The following is a 27,942-nucleotide window of genomic DNA, read 5'->3' as shown; positions in this document are numbered from 1 at the left end:
CAAGACTGTTTTGGAAATGAACAAGGAGGGTCATGCAATCAAATAACTAGACCTAAATTTTATAGCAGTAATAAATTCAAAGTGTGGTGTTGATTTAGGGATAGACGAGTAGATTAATAATAAAACAGAAAAGGGCCAGAAAAAGATTCAAGCACATACTGAAATTTAGTATAATAAAATAGTGAATGGGTTCCCAGATGGAAATAGTATATACTGTATATTACACCAGACCATACACAAGAGTAAATTCCAATTAAAGATCAAACTGAGAAAAGCTAACTTTAAAACTTTTAGAATAAAATATAGACTGCTTTTAATCTTAGATAGGATTTCTTAAATAAGACATAAAAATAACTCATAAAGGAAAAAATTATTTGACTAGATCAAAATGTTAACTTTAATAAAAGTTATTAACAAAGTTAAATATATATAATAGAATTAGTATCCAGAATATATAAAGCTTCTATAATGTAATAAATAGCTCCACTTAAAAATATGCAAAGGATAGGAACCAACAATTCATGGGTGAGAAAATCCCTATGTCTAGCAGGCAGGTTAAAAGGCACACAGCATTGCTAGTAATTGAGGAAAAGACAATTTTTTAAAAAAATAAAATTTCATGTCCATTGGAATAGTAACTTTTTAGTATGTATGTATTACCTGTATCATGTATAAATGGCATATATATGCAAGGTAATAAGAAAATAAGAACTATCATATACTGCTAATGGAAGTATAAATGGATGTAAGTGTTTGAGAGAGAAATTTGTTAATATAAAATAAAATAGAAAAAAACCATAAGCCCTAGAAAATTGACTTTGAGATTTATAGCTGAGAAATTCTTACAGGTATATACCAAGAGACATATACAAAGACACTTATGGCAGTACTGTTTGTAGAAAAACTGGAAGCTATATAATTACCTTTCAGTAGAGAAATAGATGAATAAATCTGATTATTTATTCAATGGGATAATTTTTAGTAGTTAAAATGAATGAACTTCATCTGAGTGTATCAACATGGATGGATCTCAAAAACAATGTTGAGTTTAAAAAATTGTAGAATATGTACAGTGTAATGGAACTTACATAAACATTTAAAAGCTTCACAGAACAGTGTATGTTGCTTATAGATTTTTGTTTAATACAAGGAACAACTCGAAGTAACAACTGGAAAGTTTACACATTGGATTAATGATAGTTGCCTTTGAGAAGGCAGGGAGGGGTATAAGACTAGGCAGAAGAAAAGGGGAACTTAAACTTCATCTATATTGTTCTATTATGTTTAAGTATAAAGTAAAAATAATCAAGGGGCTAAGTGATTCCAGGGCCCTCGGGATCTACCAGAAGGGCTTTCATTTTTCTTTATAACTCTATCCTTTAAAACAGCAGTCCCCAACCATTTTGGCACCAGGGACCAAATTCATAGAAGACAAAAAATTTTCCCATAGGTCGAGGGGTGGGGGAGATGGTTTGGGGATGATTCAAACTCATTACATTTATAGTACAGTGTATTTATGTTATTATTACATTGTAATAATATAATGAAATAATTATACAACTCACCATAATGTAGAATCAGTGGGAGTCCGCTTGTTTTTCTGCAGCTAGATAGTGGTCCCATCTGGGGTTGATGGGAGACAGTGACAGATCATTAGGCATGAGATTCTCATGAGGACAATGCAGCCTTGATCCCTCACACGTACAGTTCACAATAGGGTTCACAGGCTCCTATGAGAATCTAATGTTGCCACTGACGTGACAGGAGGCAGAGGTCAGGCAGTAATGCACTCGGCTGCTTACCTCCTGCTGTGTGACCCTGTTCCTAACAGGGATGAGAGTTGGGTACCCCTGCTTTAAAAGGCTATCATTTATATATATGTTTTAGAGCTTTACCAAGCTCTAAGGTAGATAAAATCATCCTCCTTAGATAACCATCCTACTTAGATAATCCCATAGAGTAGTCAGTTACTGGTACAATGAAAATATATCGAGATCTGTATGTTATAAAATAAACATTTCATTTTCATACTAATTTATATAAAAACTCATTCTTAAGTGGTCCCAGTCTTTACAAGGACTTTTCTCCATCTGGGGGACTGAAATTATTTTTCATTTATTCATTCAACAGATTTTATTGAACTCCTTACATGTACCAGATGATAACACAGCAATGAGCAAAACAGACAAAGCTTGCTATCATGAAGTTTAAATTCTAGTCAAGGAAGATAGCTGGTAAACAAATTAATAAAATTATAATATCACTGGTGATAAGTGCAATGATGAAAAATAAAGCAGGATGAGAGCTATAGAGAGTGATTGGGAGTATTTTATATGGGGAAGTCAGGGAAGAACTGTCTGTTGAAGATAACATAGAGCAAAGTAACAAAGAAAGTAAAAGGATAAGTTATATGGGAGAAAAGTCCTAGAGGCTGACAGAGCAAGCCAGTGCAGGGCCCGCTCCTGCCATGAAGCTGTCATGGAGGCTGCCTGGCTAGAGCTGAATGAATGAAGAATAGACTAGTATGAGATTAGACCAGAAAGACAGCAGAGGATTGGGTCATAGTGGGTTTTTATGGCCATGGTAAAGACTTTGGAGCAAAGGACTAATGTCATCTTCAAAAAGAATCACTCTGGCCACTTTGTTGGGAGTAGCCCACAGGGTGTGGTGGTTGGTGATAGGGCAAAGATAGAAGCAGAGAAACCAGTTAAAAGGTTGTTGTAACACCTTAGACAAGAAATAATGACTGTTTTGTTTTATTTTTTTGGAGACGGAGTCTCACTCTGTTGCCCAGACTGGAGTGCAGTGGCACTGTCTTGGCTCACTGCAAGCTCTGCCTCCCAGGTTCAAGCAATTCTCCTGCCTCAGCCTCCCAAGTAGCTGGGACTACAGGTGCATGCTGCCAGGCGCAGCTAATTTTTTGTATTTTTAGTAGAGACGGGGTTTTACCGTGTTGCCCAGGCTGTTCTCGAACTTCTTAGCCAAGGCAATCCACCTGCCTTGGCCTCCCAAAGTGCTAGGATTACAGGCATGAGCCACCACTCCTGGCCAATGATGACTGTTTAGACCAAGGTGATGAGAGATGGTTGGATCCTGGATACATTACTTTTTTAGCAGCAATTCTTAATCTATAGATTACTCTCAGATCTCAGAGGAAACTGAGAGTTATTGAGAAGAGAGAAAAATAGCACAAGTTAGGTGCCAATGAATTATAAGCTATATAAGTTATCCCAAAAGGAGATTTTAAAACCTCTAAAAATCTTTTGTAGGATTGTGGGAAGGGGAATTCAGTCCCTCTTAACCTACGGTTATTCTTTACTTTTTTTGCTCTCTTTAGTCGTTCTGAACTTTGCAATTAAACTGAATCCAGTTATATTTTATTGTTTAGAAAATGAAATTTGAAATCTGGGTACATGTATAAAATTTTGTTATTGATTGTGTTAAATGAGATTTAAATACTATTTTTTTTTTACATTATAGCTTAGCTGTATGACTACATACAAAGGCAAATAACCAATTTTGGTTTACATTTATTTGGCTTTATAACTTTTTACAGAAGACAATTTGGTTTTAACATCTTTTAAAGATTGAGTGTTAACTGTTCCTGAACACTTCGCACGATTTCTTTGCATTTTCACTTTCCAATGTGTTATAACAAAATCCAAAGGTTAGTTGTTTAAATTATTTTATACTGGCTTCATTTGTGTTATATATTAACAGTTCACTTATATTCAGTAGTTCAGTTAAATTGATGTATAGTGGCTTTATTGTATTGTTTATTTCTAAGTATTTTTCTGCCCTCCCAATTTATTACTATATTAGTTAATCTTTTATTATTGCTTTTATGTCTAGGGATTCTTGTTACTGGTGTGTGTGTGTGTGTGTGTGTGTGTGTGTTGAGACAGAGAGGGAGGAACAGAATCTTTTATGTATCAAGCCTTACCAGTTACAGATTGTAGTCCATCATTATGACTTTTAAGTGCTAAGCAAATTATTGTCCAGAGTGGCAGGCAGACAGTAAAAATCGTAATTATTGTAAGCTCTGTGCCATACTTGTAAATATAGTAATAAATCTGCACTTATATACAGTTAAAAATTTAATTGTTTATTCAAAACAAACTTAGGAAATATTTTGACCATGCTTTAAGATTAAATTTAGTAAACCGAATGGGAAATAGATTTTTGTTTTGCTTTGTGAAAAACACAGTTTTAGGCTACAATCCCTAATCTTAATAGGAAGCTGTATTTATTTTTTCATAGTAAGAAAGACTAAATTACCACATCTTTTTGAGAATATTGCAGATAGTTAATAAACTTTTCATTTTACTAACCTAACTTTCTCTTTCTTTTAGCAAAACTGTACAATCTAAAGTGGACTGCATTTTGGTAAGTGAAATAACTAATCTTAAAGTTCTTTTCCAATAAGGTTTTTACCATGATATAAAATATACAATTTTCAAGTAAATATTGATTTTAAATATAATCTAACTCCAGTGAATAAAATTTGATATTTTAATTACAGCCCCCTCAAGTGAATTGTTTATAAGCTACCTAGATACTTTCCTGTATCTCATCAATAATAAAATCACAATCTGAGGTTAATTACGTTTTTGAATCTTAACTGGCTCTTACTGAAAGATTGCTTAAACAAACAATTAAACTGGATATTTATTTTTCTATTCTAATAACTCTAAGAATTTGTTTAGAGAAAGTTTTTGAAGACGTTTAATGGGTTAGTTTTGTTGAGATAGCGTATTTTTCATGTTTTTGTTGGCACCCTGTAGGAATTAAGCCATAATAATCGTTTAAGTTTAGATTCTACTTATTAGAACTGTAAAAATTCGTTTTCAAAAACAGCTTTTAAGATGCTTAGTTGATGTGCTGGGTTGCCAGTTTTTAAGATTTAAAGCCACAATAATAGGTTATTAGATTGTGTTAGTATAGTAGTAGTTTTTTAGGTCTTCTTTTAAACGTATGAGGGAAGGAGCATTGCAGCTACTGGGACATCTGGAATACTGCTGATTTCTTTCATAAAATCTCTACTGAAAGGATACCCTCTAGGCTTTAGAATATACGAAGGCTCTGTACTATTAGATTCCCCAAATTGTCAGTATAGTTAATTCTCTTTCCCTACTTGTGAGTTGGGAAGTTCTCTTACCCAAGTTTTGGTCTTGCTTATAAGCTAACCTGACTATGTTGTTGTTGTTGGTGGTGGTGGTGGTCTGTTTCAGTGTCTGGTGCTGAAATAGTAAGATGTCTTATTAGCTTATATTATTATTAGCTTATTATCCTCTAGGAAGCTGAATACATAGGAATAGTTTATAGGAGAAGAGGAAGTTTAATCAGTTCTCTTCACTTTTCTAACCTAATAGCTAGCTAAAAGAAGACTTTGTGGAGGTGTTTTTCTTTTTCCTTTCACTTACTCTTCTTTTTTTGGCGGGGGAGGTGTTTCTGTGTGGTTTTTTGGTTTTTGAGGGGTTTTTTTTTTTCTCTTACAATAACCGTCTGCAGTAGGTAATCTTGTTACCTCCCTTTTACAAATGAAGACACCAATGCTCTGGCATTTCATTCAAAAAATTATTAAAATTATTGAACATCTTCTGTCTGCCAATTTTACTTACAAGGAATACAAAACAGAAAAGACATATTCCATGCCCTTAAGAAATTTAGTCTGTTATAGAGAGATATATTCAAGAGTACTCTTAAGAACTAGAAAAGTGGTGACTGGGGATGGAGGGAGTAACACATTGTCACCAACCCCCAGAGCATTTCCTCTGTCTTCCAACTCTTAAGAGTCTCATTTATGTGTCATTCTGTAATTATTTCATGATTACCATATACTAGACCCTGTTCTTGGTACCATAGTACAGTAGTAAGCAAGACAGACACAGTTCTTGTCTATCTATGGCTACCCACTTTCTTTGCAATACTTAAGATAACTTTGGAGGATTACTCACTTTTTTCTCTTCATTAAGAAGAAGCAGAAGACTGGTATAAATTATAAAATATGACATTTATAAAATACTAAATAAGAACAAAACTTTTTAAAGTCTTTTAAGGGTTCAGAAGTTAAAATATGAACACTTTTGTGTTTATATTTAAGTTTTAGAATATATGTAAATTTTTACTCAGTAATTTAAAAATACTGTGTTAGGTCCTGGACATACAGTGATAAACAAGATACTAAGATCTCTCCTGTCATGATCCTTTTATTTTATTGGGTGAGGTAGACATTAAACAAGTGAGCAAATAATTAAGCATTACAATTCAGATAACGATAAATGATATTCCACAATTTTTAAAAGGGACAGGGAGGCAAGCGATGGTGGGTAAGGTAACCTCAGATAGGGTGGCCAGGAAAAGTTTCTCTGAGGAGATGACATTTGAGTGCCAACCTGAGTAGTAAGAAGCCAGCCTTGAGTCATGATCTCCTGGTGACACACACGAGGTAGAAGGAACAGTAGGTACAAAAAATCTGAAGCTGGGAATGCGTTTGGGGTATTTCAAGAATGTAGGATCCCAGTGTGCTGGAACTTATGGAAGGAAGTAGAGAATGATAGAAAAGTTCATTTATTACATATTTAGTCATGGCAGGTAGTATCCTACGTGCATGGAAAGCTGATTAGAGGATTTTATGCAGAAAGTAGTGCAATCTAGCTTTGTTTTTTCTTTTTGTTTTTGTTTTTAATACCCTGGCTCTTGTTGGAACAGTGGATTGTGTGGTAGGGGAGGATATGAGTAGAATCAGGAAAACTGGTTAGGCTATTGTAGAAGTCCAGTAGATAATTCAAGGCTCTTGCTCAGATGATAGTAATGGAAGATTTTTTTTTTTTAAGTAGAGGGGTTTAAGGCATTTTTGGATATAAAATTACTAGGTCTTGCTTGCTGATAGATGCAATGTGGAGGGGAAACAGAAGAGTCAAGGATGATCCCTTTCAGTCTAAAGCAGCTCTTCTAGTATTTATTATACCACAGGTTTGTGTGTAATGAATTTTCTTAGTCTGTGTTGATCTATGAATGTCTTTATTTTGCCTTCTGTTTTAAAAGATAGTTTTGCTGGAAATAGAATGTCTGGTTTACAGTTTTGTTTGCTTGTTTTTTCTTTCTTTTTTTTATTTATTATTATTATTATACTTTAAGTTCTAGGGTACATGTGCATAACGTGCAGGTTTGTTACATATGTATACTTGTGCCATGTTGCTGTGCTGCTGTCTCTTATACACATCTAGATGTGTATAAGAGACAGCCTTAAATGTAAATGGACTAAATGCTCCAATTAAAAGACACAGACTGGCAAACTGGATAAAGAGTCAAGACCCATCAGTCTACTGTATTCAGGAGTCCCATCTCACATGCAGAGACATACATAGGCTCAAAATAAAGGGATGGAGGAAGATTTACCAAGCAAATAGAGAACAAAAAAAAGCAGGGGTTGCAATGCTTGTTTTTTCTTTGATTGTTTTGAATATGCTGTTCTATTGCCTTTTGGATATCAGCCGTTAATTATATTAATATCTTCCTGTACTTAAGTTTTCTTTTGTTGGTATTAAGATTTATCCCAGATTCATTCTGTCACTCATTCACTTCTCCTGTCTCTCTGACTTTTAACAGTTTGACTGTGTATATAGTGGATCACTTTATGTTTGTCCTACTTGGGCTTTGTTGAGCTCACATAGATTAGTTAGATTTGGGATGTTTTCAGCCATTATCTTTCCATATACTTTTTCAGTCCCTTGATTCTCTCCTCCCCTTCTAAAATGCCCATTTCACATATGTTGAAATGATTGATATTATTATTCTCTTCTCTCTGAAGCTCTATTTACTTTTTTCTCTGATTACCTTTATCTGTGCTCTAGTTTCTCTATTAAGATTTCCTGTTGTCTGACTCATTGTCATTGTGTTTTTCTTTGTGTGTTTAAACATAGGCTGCCTCATCCTAGCAACACTACTATTCTAACCATGTGGGATAGGTCATGGTAGCAGCCATAAGCAAGAATAATAAAGACTGTCATAGTTACTACTACCTAAAGTCAGTAGTCATTAATGACTAAACACTTCCCAATATGTTGTTTGCCTGTAGTTGGTTTCGAGAGCCTACTTTCTGACCATTTTGTGTCATTTTATAGTTGTTGGTAGGGAGGATTGACCAACCTCTTTACTTCCTTTTCCAGATATCTCAGTCTTCTCATAAAGATTTTATTATGTTTTCTTCTAGAAGTTTTATAGTCGTAGTGTTTTTCTTTTAGATGTTTGAACCATTTTGTGTTAAATTTGTGTTTGCTTTAAGTTGAACTTCAAGTATTATTTTTTATAATATGGATGGATATCCAGTTGTCCAGCACCATTTATTGAAAAGTCTACCCGTCCCCAGTCACCTCCTGTATCAAAAATCATTTTATGTAGGTCTTTCTGTAGACTCTTATTTTCCATTGATTGCTGTGTCTGCCTTTATGACATCACTACACTGTCTTGTTTACTGTGCTTTATAGAAAGTCTTGATATCAGATAATATGAATGGTTCAGATTTTTTTTGGCACTTCCATAACAATTCCAGAGTTACTTTGTCAATTTTTACTTTTAAAAAAAGTTGTATTTGGATTTTTATTGGGATTACATCGAATTTATAGATCAATTTGGGGACTATTGATGTCTTATTAACAAATTTTAATTCATGAGCTTAGTGTATCTCCATTTCAGTTGGTTCTTCTATAATATCTTTCAGTGTGTTTTGTTATTTTCTGTGTATAGGTTTTATACACATTTTATTAAAACTAAAGTTTTTAGATGCTACTGAGTGTGGCATTTAAAAATTTCTGTTATCCATTGTTTTATTGCTAATAGTTATAGTTATCTAGTAACCTTCAAACTTGCTAAATTCACCTATTAAATCTAGGAGCTTTTATGTAGCCTTTAAGATTTTCTACCCACTCAATCATATTATCTACGAATACCAATAATTCTCATTTCTTCTTAATTTATATGCCAGTTTCTTTTTCTCACCTTATTGTACTGCTAGGACCTCTGGGAGATAGATGAATAGAAATGTGAGAGTGAATTTCCTTGCCTTGTTCCTGATCTTAAGGAAAAAAACAGTGATTCATTCACCATATAATATGAAGTTAACGTTAGCTTGTTCATGGACACTCTTCGTCAGGTTAAACATGTTACTTTTTGTTTCTGTTTTTCTAAGAGGGTTTTTTTTTTTTTTTTTTTTTTTTTTTTTCCCAATCATAGTTACATGTGGATTCTTTCATTGGACCGAGTCTGGCTCTGTCACCAGGCTGGAGTGCAGTGGCGCTATCTCAGCTCACTGCAACCTCCGTCTCCCAGGTTCAAGCGATTCTCCTTCCTCAGCCTCCCAAGTAGCTGGGACTACAGGCGTGTGCCACCACGTCCAGCTAATTTTTGTATTTTTACTAGAGACAGGGTTTCACCATGTTGGCCAGGATGGTCTTGATCTCTTGACCTCATGGTCCCCCCTACCCTTGGCCTCCCAAAGTGCTTTGAGATGGAATTACAGGCGTGAGCAACCATGCCCAGCCACATGCAGATTTTTATCAAACAATTTTTCTATACTTACTAATAGTTTCTGTTTCTATATTATCACATTGCCTATTCTTTTCCACTAAACTATCTAATCTGCTATAAATCCCATCCAACAAATTTTCTCTTCTAAATCTTATATTTTTTCAGTTCTAGAAATTCAACTTTTTGTTTTTTTGAGGCAAAGTTTCACTTTTGTTGACCAGGCTGGAGTGCAGTGGCACAATCTCAGCTCACTGTAACCTCCGCCTCTTGAGTTCAAGTGATTCTCCTGCCTCAGCCTCCCAAGTAGCAGGGATGACAGGCACTCGCCACTATGGCCGGCTAATTTTTGTATTTTTAGTAGAGACGGGGTTTCAGCATGTTGGCCAGGCTGGTCTTGGACTCCTGACCTCAGGTGATCCGCCCACCTCGGCCTCCTAAAGTGCTGGGATTACAGGTGTGAGCTTTCGCTCCTGGCCTGAAATTCCACTTTTTTTTTGAAGTTCTTTTTTATATCCTCCATTTTATATCTGTCTTAGATACCTGTCCTAAATTCCTTGACTGCTAATTGTAGTATCTCTATCATTTGTTTCTCTGTCATTTTCTCTATCATCTTATCATTTTGTTTCTGTCTTAAATACCTGTCTTAAATTCCTTGATTGCTAATTATATTATCTCTATCATTTTTGTGGTCCCTTTTTTTTCTTTTTCTTTTTCTTTTTTTTTTTTTTGAGATGGAGTTTCACTCTTGTTGCCCAGGCTGCAATGCATTTCATGACCTCAGCTCACTGCAACCTCTGCCACCTGGGTTCAAGCGATTCTCCTGCCTCAGCCTCCGGAGTAGCCTCCAGAGTAGCTGGGATTACAGGTACCCACCACCACACCTGGCTAATTTTTTGTAGTTTTAGTAGAGATGGGGTTTCACCATGTTGGCCAGGCTGGTCTCGAACTCCTGACCTCAGGTGATCCACCCGCCTTGGCTTTCCAAACTGTTGGGATTACAGGTGTGAGCCACTGTGTCCTGCCTGTGGTCCATTTTATTTACTGATTTTCATTGCAATTATAAGTCATAATTTTCTGCTTCTTTGCATATCTAATAATTTTTAATTTAGTGGTGAACACTGATTTTTATGGTTTTTGAGCATTTGAGTTTTCTTCTCTTCCTTTAAAGTGTATTGAAGTTTGCCCTTCTTTTCCTTTAAAGTGTATTGAAGTTTGTTTCAGCAGAACTGCAACATGTGTCAGCCACCTGTAGATCCCTGGTAGCTCTTTGCCCAGTCTTTTGGAGTTTTTATCTACATATATACAGTTTAGTTTTCAGCTATAGATTCCAAATTCCAAATCTACATAGAGATTTGTGTAAATTTTGAAGCTGTTTCTTTATCTTTCTTCCATATGGTTCTTTGCCACCTCGAACACTAACCTCCTTCTCTTTAGCTCTGCAGTGCTGCCTCGCTTTGCTTAAGTTGCTCCTTTCTGCACCACAGTCAAGTCGTCTTCAGATAGAATCGTCTCATTTGGTTTTTTCTCTCTCAGGTGTAACAGTCTATGCTTTTTGTTGTCCACTTTCTGAAAACACTTGTTTCCTATATTTTGTTCACGTTTTGCGATGGTGGCGCTGGGAGAGTTGCTGCAGTATCAGGTACTCCACTGCGGCCACATGCAGCAGTCTATTAACAGCTATTTTAAGGATTCAATAAAATATGTAGGCCCCTTTACACCCTCTGTTTCTTAAGTGATTTATTTTCCACTATTCTCCACTAAACCTGTTTCAGACTTCTTTAGCTCAGGCTACTAAACTCACCTTTTCTTTTCTTGCTGCCAGTAAATGATCTTGCCTTCTACTTCTCTGAGAAAATAGGAAGTCGCCTTGTGGTACTCCACCAAATTAATACTATTTCTTGTCCCTAACTTAATACTTGCTCAATTCTATACCAGTTCTTGTCTTCCTTCCCTTATCTCTCAACAGAAGAGTTGTCCTTCTGCCTGTCTGAATGCTGATCTCTCTCTGCCTACCCCCTAGGTCCCATCCATTCCTATCTCAGAATTCATGTCATGATTCATTCTCTTTCTCGTACTTCTTTATTTTTTTATTTTCTACTAGTCTATTCTCATGAATAAATGCTTAATTTTACCCCATCTTTAAAATAGAAATCCTTCCTGAAACCCACAACCTTTCTCTAGCTACCACTGTATCTTCTTCCTTTTGAAAGAAGAAAGTCAAAGTTTAGTCAAAGTGTTGATTGAACTTGGTCTCATGCCTCACCTTCCATGCAGTTTTGAACCCCAGTAACAAAAATCTTGTAGTACCACTCCTCTGAAACTTTTATAAAGGATATCGTGACCCCTTTCTGCTGAATATCATAGGTAATATCAGTCCCAAATGATAGCCCTTTTTCAGTTCATTCTGTTGACCATTTCCATACACACACTACCCCCTCGTCCTCCCAGTTTGGTACATTCCCGTTTTTAAAATTCCTTAAGATGCCTTACTATCCTGGTTTTCCTGTTACATTTTAGGCCATTCCTTCTCACACCCTTCAAGGGCGTCTGTTGCTTTGTATTTTGTCTGTATTTGTCCAAAATAATCTCATCTACTTTGATGGTTTCAATTAATCTCATCATGCCGATGACTCCTAATTATATGTCCCCAACCTAAGCTCTAGGCCCATATAATCCAACTCTATATCAGCTGATCAGTTTTACCTGAATGTCACATAGGTACTTCAAACTCAACTTTTCCAGAGCCAGACTCATATCATACCCCCAATTCTACTATCTGTATTAGTCTCCTGTTGCTGCTATAACAAATTAACATATGTTTAGAGGCTGCATAAAATAACACAAAATGATTATTTTAGAGTTCTGTGGGCCAGCAGTCTGACATGGGTCTCACGGGGATAAAACTAAGTTGTTATCAGTGCCATGGGTTTTTTGTTTTGTTTTATTTTTTTCTGGAGACCCTAGGGAAGAATATGTTTCCTTGCCTTTTTTAGCTTCTAGTAGCTGCATCTTCAAAGCCATTAATGACTGCTTGAGCCTTTTTAAATTGCATCACTCTGACAGGGCTCTTTTTTGTAGCCAAATCTCTTTCAGCCTCGCTCTTATCAGGATACCTGAGTATACCATTGATCCTACTCAGAGAAGCCAAGATAATCTCCCCATCTTAAGGTCCTTAATTTGGTCCTATGCCATGCAAATTTCCAGGGGTTCAAAGATAGGACATGAACATTTCTGGGGTCATTATTCTATCTATCATACTGTCTTAGTGAATGGTACTCATTCATCTAACCTAAAAATCTAGGAGTCGGTCTTGACTCTTCCTCAGCCTGCTTTACAACTAGTCAGTCACCAGTTCCTATCGGTTCTGACTCCTTGGTTGCTCTGTTTTTGTGTATTCCTACTGCTACTGAATTAATCCAGATCATAATTATTTGAGATACTGCAACTCTTTTTCTGCTTCTAGTCTGTCCACATTCGTTCTCCACACTATCATCATAATCATCTTTATAAAAGTTCTGTTTATTTCACACCTTTGCTTAAAACCTTTCATTGGCTCCCCATTGCTCTGCCTTATGGCATAGAAGATTCTTCATACTCAGACCTCACCTTTTTTGTCTAACCTCATCTTTCTCCACTCTCCTCACAGCCTATCAGCAAGCTGTGGAGTAGAAGAGAATATTTACTCCCTCAATCTGTAAGAGCATTATCCATGGAACTTTCTTTGGTGGTAGAAGTGTTTTATATTATATATGCAGTATTCAGTATGGTAATCAGTAGCCATGTGTGGCTATTGAATACTTGAAATGTGGTTAGTGTGACTGAGGAATTGAACTTTTGTTTAATTTTAATGAATTTGGAGTTAAATAGCCACATGTGGCTAGTGTTAATGATTTGGAAACACAGATCTCGAACCGTGGTTCTCAACCAGAGGCAATATTTGCCCTCTATGCCCCTAGGGGACATTTGACAATATATGGAGACATTTTGGGTTTTCACACTTGGTGAGTTCTACCGGTATCAGATGGGTAGAGGCCAAGGATGCTGTTTCAGCATCCACCAAAACAGGATGTCGCCTACCCCATAACAGACTTATCAGCCCAAAATGTCAGAGTGCTGAGGGTTGAGAAACTCTAATCTAGACTGTTCCTTCTTTTTTTGTAATACATACTTATATTTTATGATTCGTCTTAGATATCAACCCCTCTGGAAAGCCTTCTATGATTTCTCAGGTCTGAATTTTATGTTTTCTGTTCCATGATATCCTGTGCTTACCCTTATTTGTGTGATACAGTAACCTTTATGGTAGTTATAATTGGCATTTTTATTTGGTCTTGGCTTCTTGAATGTAGGAACATATGCATTGGAATATACCCAGAGGCACATGAATGTGATCAATATTTGTTGAATGTACGAATGAGTATAAACTAATGAATCAATCGTTAAACATATTGCAGTTTAAAATAGGAGTGTTGCCACCTTAAAATTATACCTTTTAGAGAAAATACACTTATAAAATATTTGGGAATAGTTTTAGGAGTCACTCCTGGTTTGCCAGTAAATAAAGATAACTCGTTCCTTTAGAAGGGAAGAACTTTTTTTTTTCTGTTTCTGTCATTCTTCCCTTTGCTCCTGCTCTACTCAGTTTAGTATGCCCCTTCCTTCCATACTCACCTGTTAAGAGATGACCAATCCGATCCACCCCCACTCTCATCCCCAGAGTGCTTGTGGGGAACTAAAACTTTATTGCATAAATGCAGGAAGGATTTAAGCAGGTGAAGTGGGACAAATAGACTAGAAACTGAAAAAAAAAAAAGGAAAAAAAAACCACAACTGACTAGCAGTATAGCAGAGTGGCTCAGAGCTGAGCCTATAGAATGAAACAGAACTGAGTTTGAATTCCTGTCCTGCCATTCTTTTCTGAATTCCCATAATTCTAACCTAACTTAGATGGGTATAAAGAAGGATAATAGTACCTGTTCCACTGAGTTGTCATATATATTAAATGAGATAATTAGTATAAATATAGTGCATAGCACATAAGCACACACAGCAGCTTTAGTTGAAGGTGTTATATGTGTAAATTCATAATGTGGATCAAATTGACTTAATTTCCATAAATATATGTTTCTAAGTCTAAACATTAGTCAAGGATTACATTTTATGTTCATCATCACAGAACTTACTGTTTAAAAATAAATGCTCACCATATGGAATTACTGAGGGCAGAGTATTGAAGTTCTTAAACATAGCGGGTGGAAGATGAAGAAAGTTTGGAATCACCTGGCTAAAGCCATCCAAGAAACTGGAAGGTGCTTACTGTAGAACACTTCATGCTCCCTCCCTTTTCAGGTCTTTGTAGGTACTACTAACTTAACCAGCAGTGCTCTTCTTGAGTTTCTTCACTTACCTAAGTTCTACTCCTTTTGTTGCACTAACTCAGAAGTTACCTTTTTCAGAAATCTTTATCTACTAGGACTATGTGTTTATCTGCAGATAATAGAAAATCCTAACTGTAGAATGAAACAACTGGTGGCTTAAAGTAGTAAGAATTTGTGTCACCAAATGAGAAGTCCAAAGTTAGGCATTCAAGAGTATTGCAATAACTGCAATGCAACCAGAGTCCTAGTCTCTTTTTTATTTGCTATGTTATCTTTTGTTCTGTCACATCACTGATGGACTACTCTACCACTATGCCTTTAGTCCAAAGACTAAGGCAGGAAAAAGTGAGGAAGGGCAAATGGGCTTTCTTCTAGGGAAGCCGTCTTTTTATTCAGGACACCTCCTTATATTCAGGAAAACCACTTTTGGAACTTCAACCTCCAGAGTAATGTCACATGGCAACCCCTACCTGCAAGGGGAACTAGGACATATTTTGTTTTCTAATCTAAACCAGAGGAAGAAAAAGAATGTGGTGGTTAGCAACATATGTAGCATGAGACAACCTATTAGTCATGCTGTCCAGTGTTAAGGGCCCCAGCTTTCTTGTACTCTGTGTATATCTCTTTCAAAGCTATTACCATGTAGTATGCTATTGCCAGCTTCATTTGTTTTCTCCTCCAAAAATAAGTTTTGGAAGTAAGGACTGGGTCTTAGGTCTCTATATCCCTAGTACTTTAACACTGTCTTTTCATGGAAGACACTCAGTAAATATTTACTGGATGGTTATTTACAAACAGTGATTATCAAAAAGTAAGTAAATATGCACAATATCCCCTAAACAAAGTTTCTTTTTTATTGTTATTGTTAGTATTTATTAATTACCATGTGGCAGACAAAGGCTTCACATGTTTTATCATTCAGTCGTCATAATTTGCCTGTGAGGTTAATGTGTCATCATCGTCATTTTACAGATGAAGAAACAGACTCAGACAAGTTTAAGTAATTTATCTAAGGATTTAAAACTTACTTATTGGTAGAGTTAGACATTTAATTCAGATAATCTGACTTCAGATCCCAGACTTTTAAAAACTATGCTATATCATTCTTTACAGATTTTCTCAAGAATGAGTTTATAATCAAGAAAATGTTCCTTAATTTTCCAAATAGAAAGTAATCTGAAATGAAAAATTAAAAACTGGCCTCGTCTTACTGAATTTTAGTAACCAATAATTGTAAATGCAATCTGTTTTTATAAGCAGGTTGTCTGAATGCCATTTTTAAAACTTACAGTGTGCTCACTAAAGTAAAATAGCTAAAATAATGTTAGATATTTAAGTTGATTCCAATTGTGAAGACAATATGAAATCTACTAGAAGTGAAAAATATGAAGTATCTTTTCTAGTTTTAAAGCTATGAAAAATTGTCTGTTTATCAGTAAAGACAAGTGAAAATATTTGTAGTAGCATAAATATGAATAGAGATTTTAATGTTTTAATGTTTTTGCAGTGAAAATGTAATTTTTAACAATAACCAGCATATCTTAAACTAAATTTCTTACCTGAGTTGTAACACTTTTAGATGTATAATGTCATAATACACTTGTAAAACTGATCCAGTTACATTTTTCTTTTTTTTTTTTTTTTTTTTTTTGAGACAGAGTCTCGCTCTGTCTCCCAGGCTGGAGTGCAGTGGCCGGATCTCAGCTCACTGCAAGCTCCGCCTCCCGGGTTCACGCCATTCTCCGGCTTCAGCCTCCCGAGTAGCTGGGACTACAGGCGCCCACCACCTCTCCCGGCTAGTTTTTTGTATTTCTTAGTAGAAACGGGGTTTCACCATGTTAGCCAGGATGATCTCGATCTCCTGACCTCGTGATCCACCCGTCTCGGCCTCCCAAAGTGCTGGGATTACAGGCTTGAGCCACCGCGCCCGGCCTACATTTTTCATAGTTTAATAGTCAAGGTAACATTTTACCCTTGATATATCCGACACCCGAGCATTACTAGCTAAACCCAGCTGAGTGTAAAAGTTTCTCAGTCTATATTACTGAGTCCCCTTATTTTACTTCAGTTATGTTAGACTACCTGAGAGGTATAGTAGGGACTAAAATGTAAGAGAAATAACCTTTTTTTTCCTTGAGACATCATCTCACTCTGTCACCCAGGCTGGCATGCAGTGCCATGATCATAGCTCACTGCAGCCTCAAATTCCTGGGCTCAATTCGAGTGATCCTTCTGCCTCAGCCTCCTGAGAAACTGGGACTATAGGTGCACGCCACCAAACCTGGCAAAAAAAGAATTTGTTTTTTGTATGGATGAGGTTTCATTATATTGCCAAGGCTGGTCTTGAATCAACTCCTAGCCTCAAGTGACCCTCCTGCCTCAGCTTACCATGAGAAATAATTCTTAATATTTGGTGTACAAAAGGCGTAGTCTGCTGAGAATCAACCAAAGGAGGATGGGAAATAGTAGTCCAGTATTTCCCAAAATAATGCTCCTTGGAGTAGCAATTTCATAAACTAGGAATATGTTATGCAAAAGGTTCCATAACCAGGCATGGTAGCTGTTGCCCCAGCTACTCAGGCTGGGAGGATTGCTTGAGGTCAGGAGTTCCAGACTGCAGGAGCTACAATTGTGTCGCCACAGTACAGTCTGGGTGACAGAGCAAGACCCCATCTCTTTAAACCAAAAAAAAGGTTCTATAGTCAAGTATGTTTATGAACTCAATTAAAAGATGTCTTAAATGCTATATCAGCTGCTACATGTCATCAACCTTATGTGTGCAGTATGTTCCAAAAATTTTTCCCTCTGAATTCCTCTTCACCCTTTTCCTCATACGACTTCTCATGAAACAGGTGTTAGGAAACACAATATTTATGAAATAGTAAGGTCTATAGGGCAAGTTTCTAGAGTAGAAAGAGAAATTACTTTTTACATATTATTCATAAATAACAGGATGTTGAGAATTTCCTGTTTATATTACTGCCTTCAGGTGTGTATACCAACAGGAAGCAATCTCCCAAGTAATTCTAATGTTTGGGTCCCCTAAATTGACTAGTTTTGCTTTGGAGTTATTAGAAAAAATAAAAGTTAAGAGGGCTCTATATTTTGGTTCCCTTTAGCAAGGCTAATGTAAAATTAAATAACATTTAGCTTGCCAGGAACTCAGCTGAAAACAAGAGAAAAATATTTCTATCTCATGGATTCAGTAATTCAACAGCAATCCTAGTAAGATTTTAGAAGTAAGAGTGGACAACCTGGGCTGGTTGCCGTGGCTCATGCCTATAATCCCAACACTTTCCGAGGCAGGAGGATCACTTGCACCCAGGAATTTGAGACTAGCTTGAGCAATATAGGGAGATCCCATCTCTACAAAAAATAAAAAATCAGCTGGGCATGATGGCATCAACATGTATTCTCAGGTACTTGGGAGGCTGAGGGATTATCTCTTGAGCCCAGGAGGTCAAAGGCTGCATTGAGCTATGAACGTGCCACTGCACTCCAGCCTGGGTTACAGAGCGAGACCCTGTCTCAAAAAAAAAAACAAAAACAAAAACCGGTAGACAACCTTTGCTTACTTTTTCCCTATCACCTGGCTGCAGAGATCAAAGGCTTAAAACCAGGAATAAAACAGGTTGAGTATTTCAAGTTCATTTAAGTCTGTATTATATACCTTCCAGGAAGAGTGTACCGTCTTATTTTCTAGGGCTGTCTTAACGGGCCAGTGTTCTAAGAAAGCATTTTTATGTCTTGCCAGCTATTTCTAGGTTTAAAAAATGCAGTTAGCCTGTATTTTTGATGACTTAACATACCCTAATAAAGCATCTGCTTTACTGAGCGTGCTATGCTCAGCACCTAGAAGGCCAAGTAAACTCACCTGGTCAGAAGTGGAACATGTCTAATGAGTTCCTTGTCGTCGGTAAGTATATGGCTTTCTGAGTTAAGTCAACTCTACTAGGGTAGGGTTTATTCATGAGAACTGACAAAAGGAGGATTTTCTAGGACTATCCTTAGGAGAGAAAATTTGAAAAATGATGTGGGGTTACCAGAATACCTGTTGCTTCTGGAGGGTTAAGGGTATTGTCACTTTCTGAAACTAGGTAACAGATGCCATCATTCAGATAGTTGTATAGTGAGTCAGGTTCCTTCCAGGGGAGAAGTCTTAGTGATGTCCTTTTGCAAGGGAATATAGTAAAAAACTTGTAGTTGGTATATTTTAAGTTTTAAACACTGATTATATAATCCTTTAAAACAGGGGTCCCCCAGGTACTGGTTCGTGGCCTGTTAGGAACCAGGCCACACAGCAGTAAGTGAGCAGCGGGCGAGCAAGCATTACTGCCTGAGCTCCGCCTCCTGTCAGATTAGCAGCGGCATTAGATTCTCATAGGAGCACAAACCCTATTGTGACCTAAGCATGCGAGGGATCTAGGTTATACGTGCCTTATGATAATCTAACTAATGCCTAATGGTCTAAGATGGAACAGTTTCATCCCAAAACCATCCCTGTAATCCCCACCCCATCCATGGAAAAATTGTCTTCCCTGAAACTGGTCCCCGGTACCAAAAAGGTTGGGGACCATTGCTTTAAAAGACTTTTCCTCTCTACCTTCCAACTCTACTGGCACAGTGTTTATACTCCTGAGGCAAATAATCAAAATCAACAGCCTAAGCTGTGTTCTCTAAAAACTGTCCTACTTTAGTGAGCAGCAAAGCCTATTATGAGATAAACCTTAAGAACCAACTTTCTGGGCACACTTGAGTTGTCCATTACAAAAATCTAAAACCTAAAAAAGAAAAAAAAAAAATCACGGCAGAGGTACTAACTACCCCATGTGAAAAATCCAATTTTAGCATAGTTAAAATCAGGCAAAGGAAGGCAGTGCAAGCAGTCTGTTGGTAGGAAGTCCGTTCATGTATCATGGTTATCTTTGTGGAATTTCAGTAGTACCTGAGTTCTCACCAGGATCCTATTATTTCCCTGGGTATAACCTTCCTAGTCTCATCTACATCTTGGCTTAATGGAATCTTACTGGTATGGCTTGCTTCATATCTAAGTACTGTGTGTTTCACAGATCTTGGATTTTAAAACATGTGATTGCTCAGATACAGCCTGGATGGTAATAACCAATAGGTGTGGTCCAGCAAATCAAGCATCTGGTGCTTACGGTCCTGGAAGGAATCAGCTACTGACCATGTAGATGGACCAGAAGGGCTAAACTTGAGACCCACAGCTGGATCTGTTCCACAAAATTGTTTTGTTTGGCCCACACTGATGTTTTAAAAATTTTGGATTGGTTGCCGTATTTTAGAATGAGGAAAGTTCACAGAAAAACTTAGGTGTTTGTTTTCTGTTTTCTCTTGAAAACAGGACACTGAGCCCTTGTTTCCACATGACAGCAGTTGAACCTAAGTAGTGGTTATTCTTTTTAAACATGACATGCACTCTTTAGTCCTCTCAGTCCCCACCATGCTTTCACCTCCTCAGATTTTTCTTACCTATGTTCTACTGTACTCATGTGCATTACCTGCCTGGCGTTTGAGTTTGTGGCTTTTGTGTTAGATTATTTGGGGGCAAGGTTATTATAAGAGCTATTCTTTGCAGGGTTGGGGACCCATAGTAGTACATATGAGGATAGATAATGGGAAGAAAGCCTCTGTTTTTGTTTCTTAGTAATACGGAGTCTTTACTATCAGTTCCTGCTTTAGTTGGCCATTACAACATCCAGCCAATAGAAAGCAAAAATAGTATATAACAAAGAATAATGATAACTATTTTGAGTCTCTGCTATAGATCAGCCACTGTGTAAAACATGTTGCCTTCTCACTTTCCTGTGAGACTATCCTTGATGACTGTATTGTAGATTGTGGTTTAACATACCCTCCCAACACTTTTTCTTCATAGCATTTATCATCATCATGTAACATATGTTTTACTTTTAAATGTTATTGTCTGTCTTCCTGTTACTAAAATATAAGATAGTGCCTAGAGCATAGTAGGCACTTGATGCTAGATGAATATGTAAATGAATAATCTTGTTTAATTTTTAAACTTTCCAAGTCTGTCCCATGGTTTAGTGTTTTAAATCAGAAGCCAGTTTTCTTCATGTACTTGCCGCTAAAGTGTTCCTGAGAAACAGACCTACTATTAGAATGGGGCCTTCTAAGAGAGAGGACACACTCCCAGCAATAAATTTGAGTAGTTCACTCCAGCAGTAATTCTTAACAATTACTTTCCTGCCCTCCAGAGATATATGCTGCATCTGTGAGGGGTTATGGGTGTGGAGTACACCATTCCAAAAAATTATCTTCTTCCCTTTACAGGAGAAAGCATGCTTTCTCACCTCAAATCCTTGCTTTAATGAATGCTAAATGGTGACCAAGGTCAACTCACCGACCCAGACTTGATCGAAACTAAAAATTTTGTTTGCAATATCTAATTAAAATATATCAAATAAATAAATAACAAAAATTAACCTATTATGGCTCGAAAAAGGCTCATGGATAGAAGATCAGATTTATTTTGTTATACAGCACTGGAGTTACTGTTGGTAAGATTTATCTCAGAATCTTATTTTTTCTTTCTATTCACTTAGTGGAGAAGAAATAGGTAGTTTTCAAAATGAAGAGCATGTCTGTGCAGAATTTACTTGAGTGGGAAAATGTGGCAGTTGGGCCAGATTTAAATAGCTTGTTTGGTTTTGTTTAGTATCACAAAAAGAAATGGTTTATGTAAGGCCATGCCATGTAAAGGATTTTGAACCTTTTACTCTTTCCTTTTTTTACATTAAACACTTGAGTTATTTTACCCTCCTTTAGTATGTGAGAAAAACATAGTTAATGTTTTTGTTTTTCTCTCCAGTGGAGTCCAGTGAACTAAATTGCCACTGAGGCACAAAAAAATGAGTTCTGGTAACTTTTGTGTTTCATAATTATGAACAGTGCTCTAACCATTGTCAGCTAGCTTTCAAATTTATTACATTGTCTCAAGAATAGGAAAAAATATGATGATAATTTCTCATCATTACCTGAAAGAAACGCAATTTTCCTTAATATGTTAGTATTCAAAGAATGACATAATACACAAAAGTTGCTATGATGGAAACAAATGAATTCTTATAGTATTCTAATTTTTCTATCTTTGCATTTTAAGTCATTTCAAACTTGCAGAAAAGTAAACTCTAGGGGAGAAAAGAAGGAAAGGTTACTAGGAACAGAGAACACAGGCACTAAAGAATTGACTTTTCCTGTCAATGGCCTACCTCTTTGTTAAGGCTGTAGCTTTGTAATCTTGAAGAATCCAGTAGAAGTTCAGTTTTTTGAAAGCATCGTGGCAGCTGGACTGTCAAGTACCATCATTTTTTTACATGCTGAAAAAAGTTAAAAACACAGTGACTAGAAAGATCTAAACCTTATCCTTCTTGCTGATACCTCCACCCATCCCCACCTGCTAGTAGAACCGTGGGATCTTTTCAAATAGCACACAGAAACATTGGTAATAACCTTGCCTTCTCCTGAGTGATTCAGAGTGAATTTAGGGGAATGTTACATGATGATCCTGTGATGGTCAGTTTTTGTAAAATTTAACAATGGGAAGAAGTGTTCTTAAGGTGGCTCTCATTTAAATTCTATTTCAAGGGAACTCAAATCTTTTGGCTTTGGTACCCTTTGGCTGTTTGAACCCTGGTTCCTACTATGAGTGTTTTAGCAGTATGCCCTTGTCTAAGCATTTCATTTGTTTCTTACTTTGGCACTTATGTAGCCAAAGATACTATGATACTATGGTACTTTCTACCGTGTTATTCATTATCTCAGTTTCAGAGATTCAGCTTCCTTTTTTACTATTAAGTTCTAAAAAATTCCTTGTGGTTGTGTTTCTTTCCTGGATTTATCTTTTGATTTATCATCAATTTATGAGCTCAGTTTCTTAAAAGTATTAAGCAGGCAAATATAAATAGCTAAGAAAACCAAAATATATTTTAAAGCACATTCATAAAAATTACCAGTTTAGATACAATAAATGTCCCTACTTTTTTCTGTTATAATGTAATGTAATCAGTTCTTAATTTTATGTGCAGAAACTTCTCAATATTAAGCACAGAATCTACTTAGTAATATCTTACATGTCTATCTTGGAGTAAGAATTTGTCAGTGCCAATGTTGCAGCCCCTTGGGGCTTCTTAATATTGGAATTTCTCCAGGCTTGATTACAGTTGAGGGAAGTTGAAAGGAATTTTTTTTATTGTTTAGCTTGTTTTTAGATGGCAGTAAATTCTCTAGGTCATCCAACAGGATTAGGGAGACAAGCATTGTGAGAAACAAGTTTTGGGTTTTGCTGACATTTGTTTGTCAGCATTGCATCACTTTTCCTTAACTGTTCTCTAAGTACCGATGTCTTTCAAATTGACTCAGATCATATTCCTTATCTTTGAGCAGAATATTTTGAACATGAAAATTAAGCCATTTTCATTTATATACCCAATTCAGTAGGTTTATAAATAAAAGGGCAAATCCTCACAATAATACAAGTACAGTAAAAATTACTCTCCCCATTTGATTTATATTTTCTAGAACTGAGAATAGAAAAACAATTTCCTCTTACACTGTTTATAGTAGGTAGCCCTTGAAAGAAAATCACTTATCCCTACCACCCCCAGTGGTCCTCATAACAAGTTAGGAACCTGAAAATTGCTGAAAACTGAGAATTCTAAGCAACAAGCATGGCAAATAGAGTCCTCATACCTGATCTTTTTCTCTATCTTCCTTACTCAATCCTGTGGAAGAACTGCTGAGGCCTGAGAAAATATAATATCTGGTATGTTGATTGTTTCCACAAATTTAAAGAGGCTACAGGATAAGCTTTATACTTTCTCCCTTTTGATCCTTCTGTCAGTGATGCTGGTGAAGAAGAGTCCTTTTAGAAACTGTTCCTGAATCAGTGTCGCCTGAGGGGGGAAAAATTAGAATTTTTTTTTTTTTGGAATTTTGTTTTCGAAGCTTAAAAAAATCAAGGGCAGACAAATTCAAGCATAATTATTAGTGTATTTATGTTCCCTTCATATATGGTAACTCAACTAAAGAAAGAGTTAAACTTGATTATTTAGGTTTCTGGAATTTAAGCTGACTATTCCAAATACAAAGTTAAATTAAAACATTAAAAAAAAAAAACCAAAAAACTTTTTACTGTTACCAGTCTGAAAAGAAAAGTTTCATGGACTGATTATGGACATGATACCCTGATTGGTCATCTTCCACCAGAACTCAGTTATTGTCAAACTGGCCAGTATTTTGGAAGGTGTTTATAAGTCTCAACAAGCATTTCTGCTAATTCTGGAAATAATGATCCTCAGATACAATTTCACCATCAAAGATTTGCATGAAAGCTCAGTGAAGTACTAATTGTTATGCTCTTTATAAGCATCAGCCCTTCCCCAGTTTTTTAACCTTGCTTAAAAAAACAAGACCGAACAGAGTAACACGAGAGGGAACATTGTCGTTACAGGAAACAAATCGGTACAGATTTCAAACAAGGGAAATCACTATTTATTAACATTTGTAAAGTTGTGGCTTAAACCTGATGCTTCACCTTTTCACAGTGGTCCCTAAAAACAGGAGCAGATCTCTCCATTTAGACTACTTTTAAACTGAATACTATGCCAATAAATAATGAAAACATAGTTCCTTACCATCTGCTTAAAGGTCTTTAAGTTCTGGTAATAAGACATTCAAAACTCACTCTGGTTCTCTGCAGTCCATCTGGTATGTATTGACAGTTCAGAAACAGATGTCCTGAGCAAACAGGAACACCAAAAAATTAGTATTTGCAATATAGAATATTGTTTCAGGAATTTATTTATCACAGAAGAGAAATGAAAAGTTACCCATTTTGTTCCCAGCCAAACCTGGGAAAAGTTATTTCTGATCTATTCTGCTTAGTTGATTATTGATTTCTCTCTAGTAGCACAACTGTTGTCAGAAATGCTTACTAACTTCAATTCTGTGTCAGTAGCTCAGGAAAAAATAGTTTCTGCCCTTTTCTGCACTCACCCTAAGGAAAGCCAGTACTTGTATAACATAATCTTCAATGATGAGTGACCAAGTCTGATGGTCACATATAAAATCTGAAGGACCGTGCAGCACACCAACATGGCACAAGTATACATATGTAACAAACCTGCACGTTATGCACATGTACCCTACAACTTAAAGTATAATAATAATAAATAAATTTTAAAAAAAATAAATAAAATAAAATCTGAAGGACCCTTGTTCTTGTGGTATTCCAACCAAGTTAGTGGAGATTATCAGGCTAAATAAGTCCTGAATTTCTTAAAGATGCCTTACCTACTCCCAAGTTCATCGAAGCCTTATTCACAATACCTAAGATACGGAAGCAACCTACGTGTCCATCATCAGATGAATGGATACAGAAAATGTAATTATATATACACAGTGAAGTAGTATTCAGCCTTAAAGCGGGGGAACTTCTGTTATTCACAACAACATGGACTAACCTGGAAGGCATTATGCTAAGTGAAATAAGCCAGGCACAGAAAGACAAATACTGCATGATCTCACTTATATATGGAATCTAGAAAGGTTGAACTCATATATGTAGAGAGTAAAATGATGGTTACCAGAGACTGGGTGGTGGCGGGGAGGGATATGGGAAGGGGAGATATTGATCAAAGGGTAAACAGTTTCTATTAGGAAGAATAAGCTTTAGTGTCCAACAGAACGGTGTCTATTATAACAGTAATGCATTGTATATTTCAGAATTGTGAAAATAGTTGTTTTTTGGGTTTCGGGGGTGGGTTGTTTTGTTTTGTTGATACAGAGTCTCGTTCTGTTGCCCAGGCTGTAGTGGCACAATCCTGGCTCACTGCAGCTTTGACCTTCCTGGGCTCAAACAATTCTCCCACTTCAGCCTCCCAAGTAGCTGAGACAACAGGTATGCACCACCACACCAGCTAATTTTTGTATTTTTTGTAAAGATGGGATTTTGCCATGTTGCCCAGGGTATAAGAGTAGATTTTAAATGTTTTAGCTACATAAAAAATATGTGAGGTGATGGATTTATTAATTAGCCTGATTTAATTATTCCACATTGTAAATATATAGCAAGACATCACATTGAACTCCATAAATATTTACCATTAATATTTAACAATTAAAATTTAAAGGGCCAGGTGTGGTGGCTCATGCATGTAATCACAGCACTTTCGGAGGCTGAGGCAGGAGAATCACTTGAACTCAGCAGTTTGAGGCTGCAGTGATCTGTGATTGCACCACTGCACTCCAGCCTGGGCAATAGTGTGAGACCCTATCTCTTTAAAACAAAAATTTTTTTTTTTACTTTAATGTTTTAAATGCCTTACTTTTTCACATTGAAGTTTCTATACTTGTTGATGGAATTTGAATTGTAAACTCTTCTGCCAAAGATCTGATTTTAAGCAATTACATATTTTTAAAATAGTAACATTTACGTAACAATACCTAAGTTTTATATCACAAAAATTATGAGCATTTTGTCGCTGTGTTTTATGTTTTGAAACTGATATTAAGCTTAAAAAGCTTGCATAATATTACAAAGCTAATGAGTGGCAAATCTGGAACTCAGATCTGGGTCTTCTAATTCTGTATCCTATACCTTACCCCACTATAGCTTACTGCTTGATATAGATATCAATTTCAAGTAACAGCTGCTTCATTCATCTATTTTATATATATGTCATATCCTTATTATAGATCTTATGTAATCTGGGTTATTCTTTATTATTAATTTATCAGTAGGAGACTTATTAACCTCAGATTTATAAAAGCTTCATCAAAGCTACTTTTATTACTCTGCTAATCAGTTACTGGGTGATATTTTTATATGAAAAGTCTCTATGACGTAAGTTCTAGAAGAGTCAGTTAATCATACATTTTGCTATATGACAATCTTAAGGATAAATTGTTAGGTTTTTTCAAGGCTGGGTGCGGTGGCTCACGCCTGTAATCCCAGCACTTTGGGAAGCCAAGGCGGGCAGATCATGAGGCCAGGAGTTTGAGATCAGCCTGACCAACATGGTGAAACCCCGTCTCTACTAAAACTACAAAAATTAGCTGGGCGTGGTGGCATGCACCTGTAATCCTAGCTACTCAGGAGGCTGAGGCAGGAGAATGCTTGAACCTGGGAGGCAGAGGTTGCAGTGAGCCAAGATTGTGCCACTGCACTCCAGCCTGGGCAAGAGAGCAAAACTCTGTCTCAAAAAAAAAAAAAAAAAAAAAAAAAGTTAGGTTTTTTCCTAAATTAAATACGAACTCAGAGAAAGACATTTTCATATGCTAAACATAAAAATGGCATTCTTTTTCACCTGTAATAAAGAATCCCATGATACAGATGTAGCATGAAAAATCAGTAGAGAAAGTGTGAAATACTCAGTAAGTGCTACTGGGACAATTTTTAGTTAGGTCCCTACTTTATATCTTACAGAAAAATAAATTCCAGAAGAATTAAAGGCCCACACATGAAAAACAAAATTTTTAAACTTTAAAAAGAAAATATAGGATACTATCTTTATGACACTGAAATAGGGGAAAATTTCAAAAACAAAAGACCAGAAGCTCAAATTATGACTGAAAAGATTGATATATTTGACTGCCTGGAAATGACAAACGTCGACATCATAAGACTTCAAAAACAAAATGAATAGACAGGTTACAACTAGGAGAAGATATTAGCAGCACTTTAAACCAGTAGAGAATTAGTATCCAGACTGCCTGATAAATATCCCCATATTTAGATGAGCAAAAGAAATGAATGGGCAGTTCCTTGAACAGTGTGGTTCTCCAAGTGTAATCCTTTGACCAGCATTAGCAGCATCACCTAGGAGCTTGTTAGAAGTCCAGATGCTCAGGTACCCACTTCAGACCTACAGATTCAGAAACTCTGGAGTGGGGCCATGCAGTCTTTGTTTTAACAAGCTCACTACGTGATTCTGGTGCATATTAAAATTTTAGAGCTACTCTGTTAAACTCAAATGATAAATAATATGAA

The 27,942-nt window shown here is 36.3% G+C and overlaps 1 protein-coding gene across 1 annotated transcript in view; it reads left to right on the top strand.

Moving 5' to 3' along the window:
• The window catches only part of RFX7 (regulatory factor X, 7), a 160,780-nt gene that overhangs the window by 60,971 nt on the left and 71,867 nt on the right, over window positions 1-27,942 (top strand). Inside the window, exon 2 of the mRNA XM_011986588.1 lies at window positions 4,353-4,386. Within this exon, the coding sequence (XP_011841978.1) occupies window positions 4,353-4,386 (34 nt within the window). The remainder of the gene's footprint in view (window positions 1-4,352; window positions 4,387-27,942) is intronic.

The sequence above is a fragment of the Mandrillus leucophaeus genome, unplaced genomic scaffold (genome assembly GCF_000951045.1).
Source record: "Mandrillus leucophaeus isolate KB7577 unplaced genomic scaffold, Mleu.le_1.0 Scaffold108, whole genome shotgun sequence".
Taxonomy (NCBI): domain Eukaryota; kingdom Metazoa; phylum Chordata; class Mammalia; order Primates; family Cercopithecidae; genus Mandrillus; species Mandrillus leucophaeus.
This window is presented reverse-complemented; position numbering and strand designations above follow the sequence as displayed.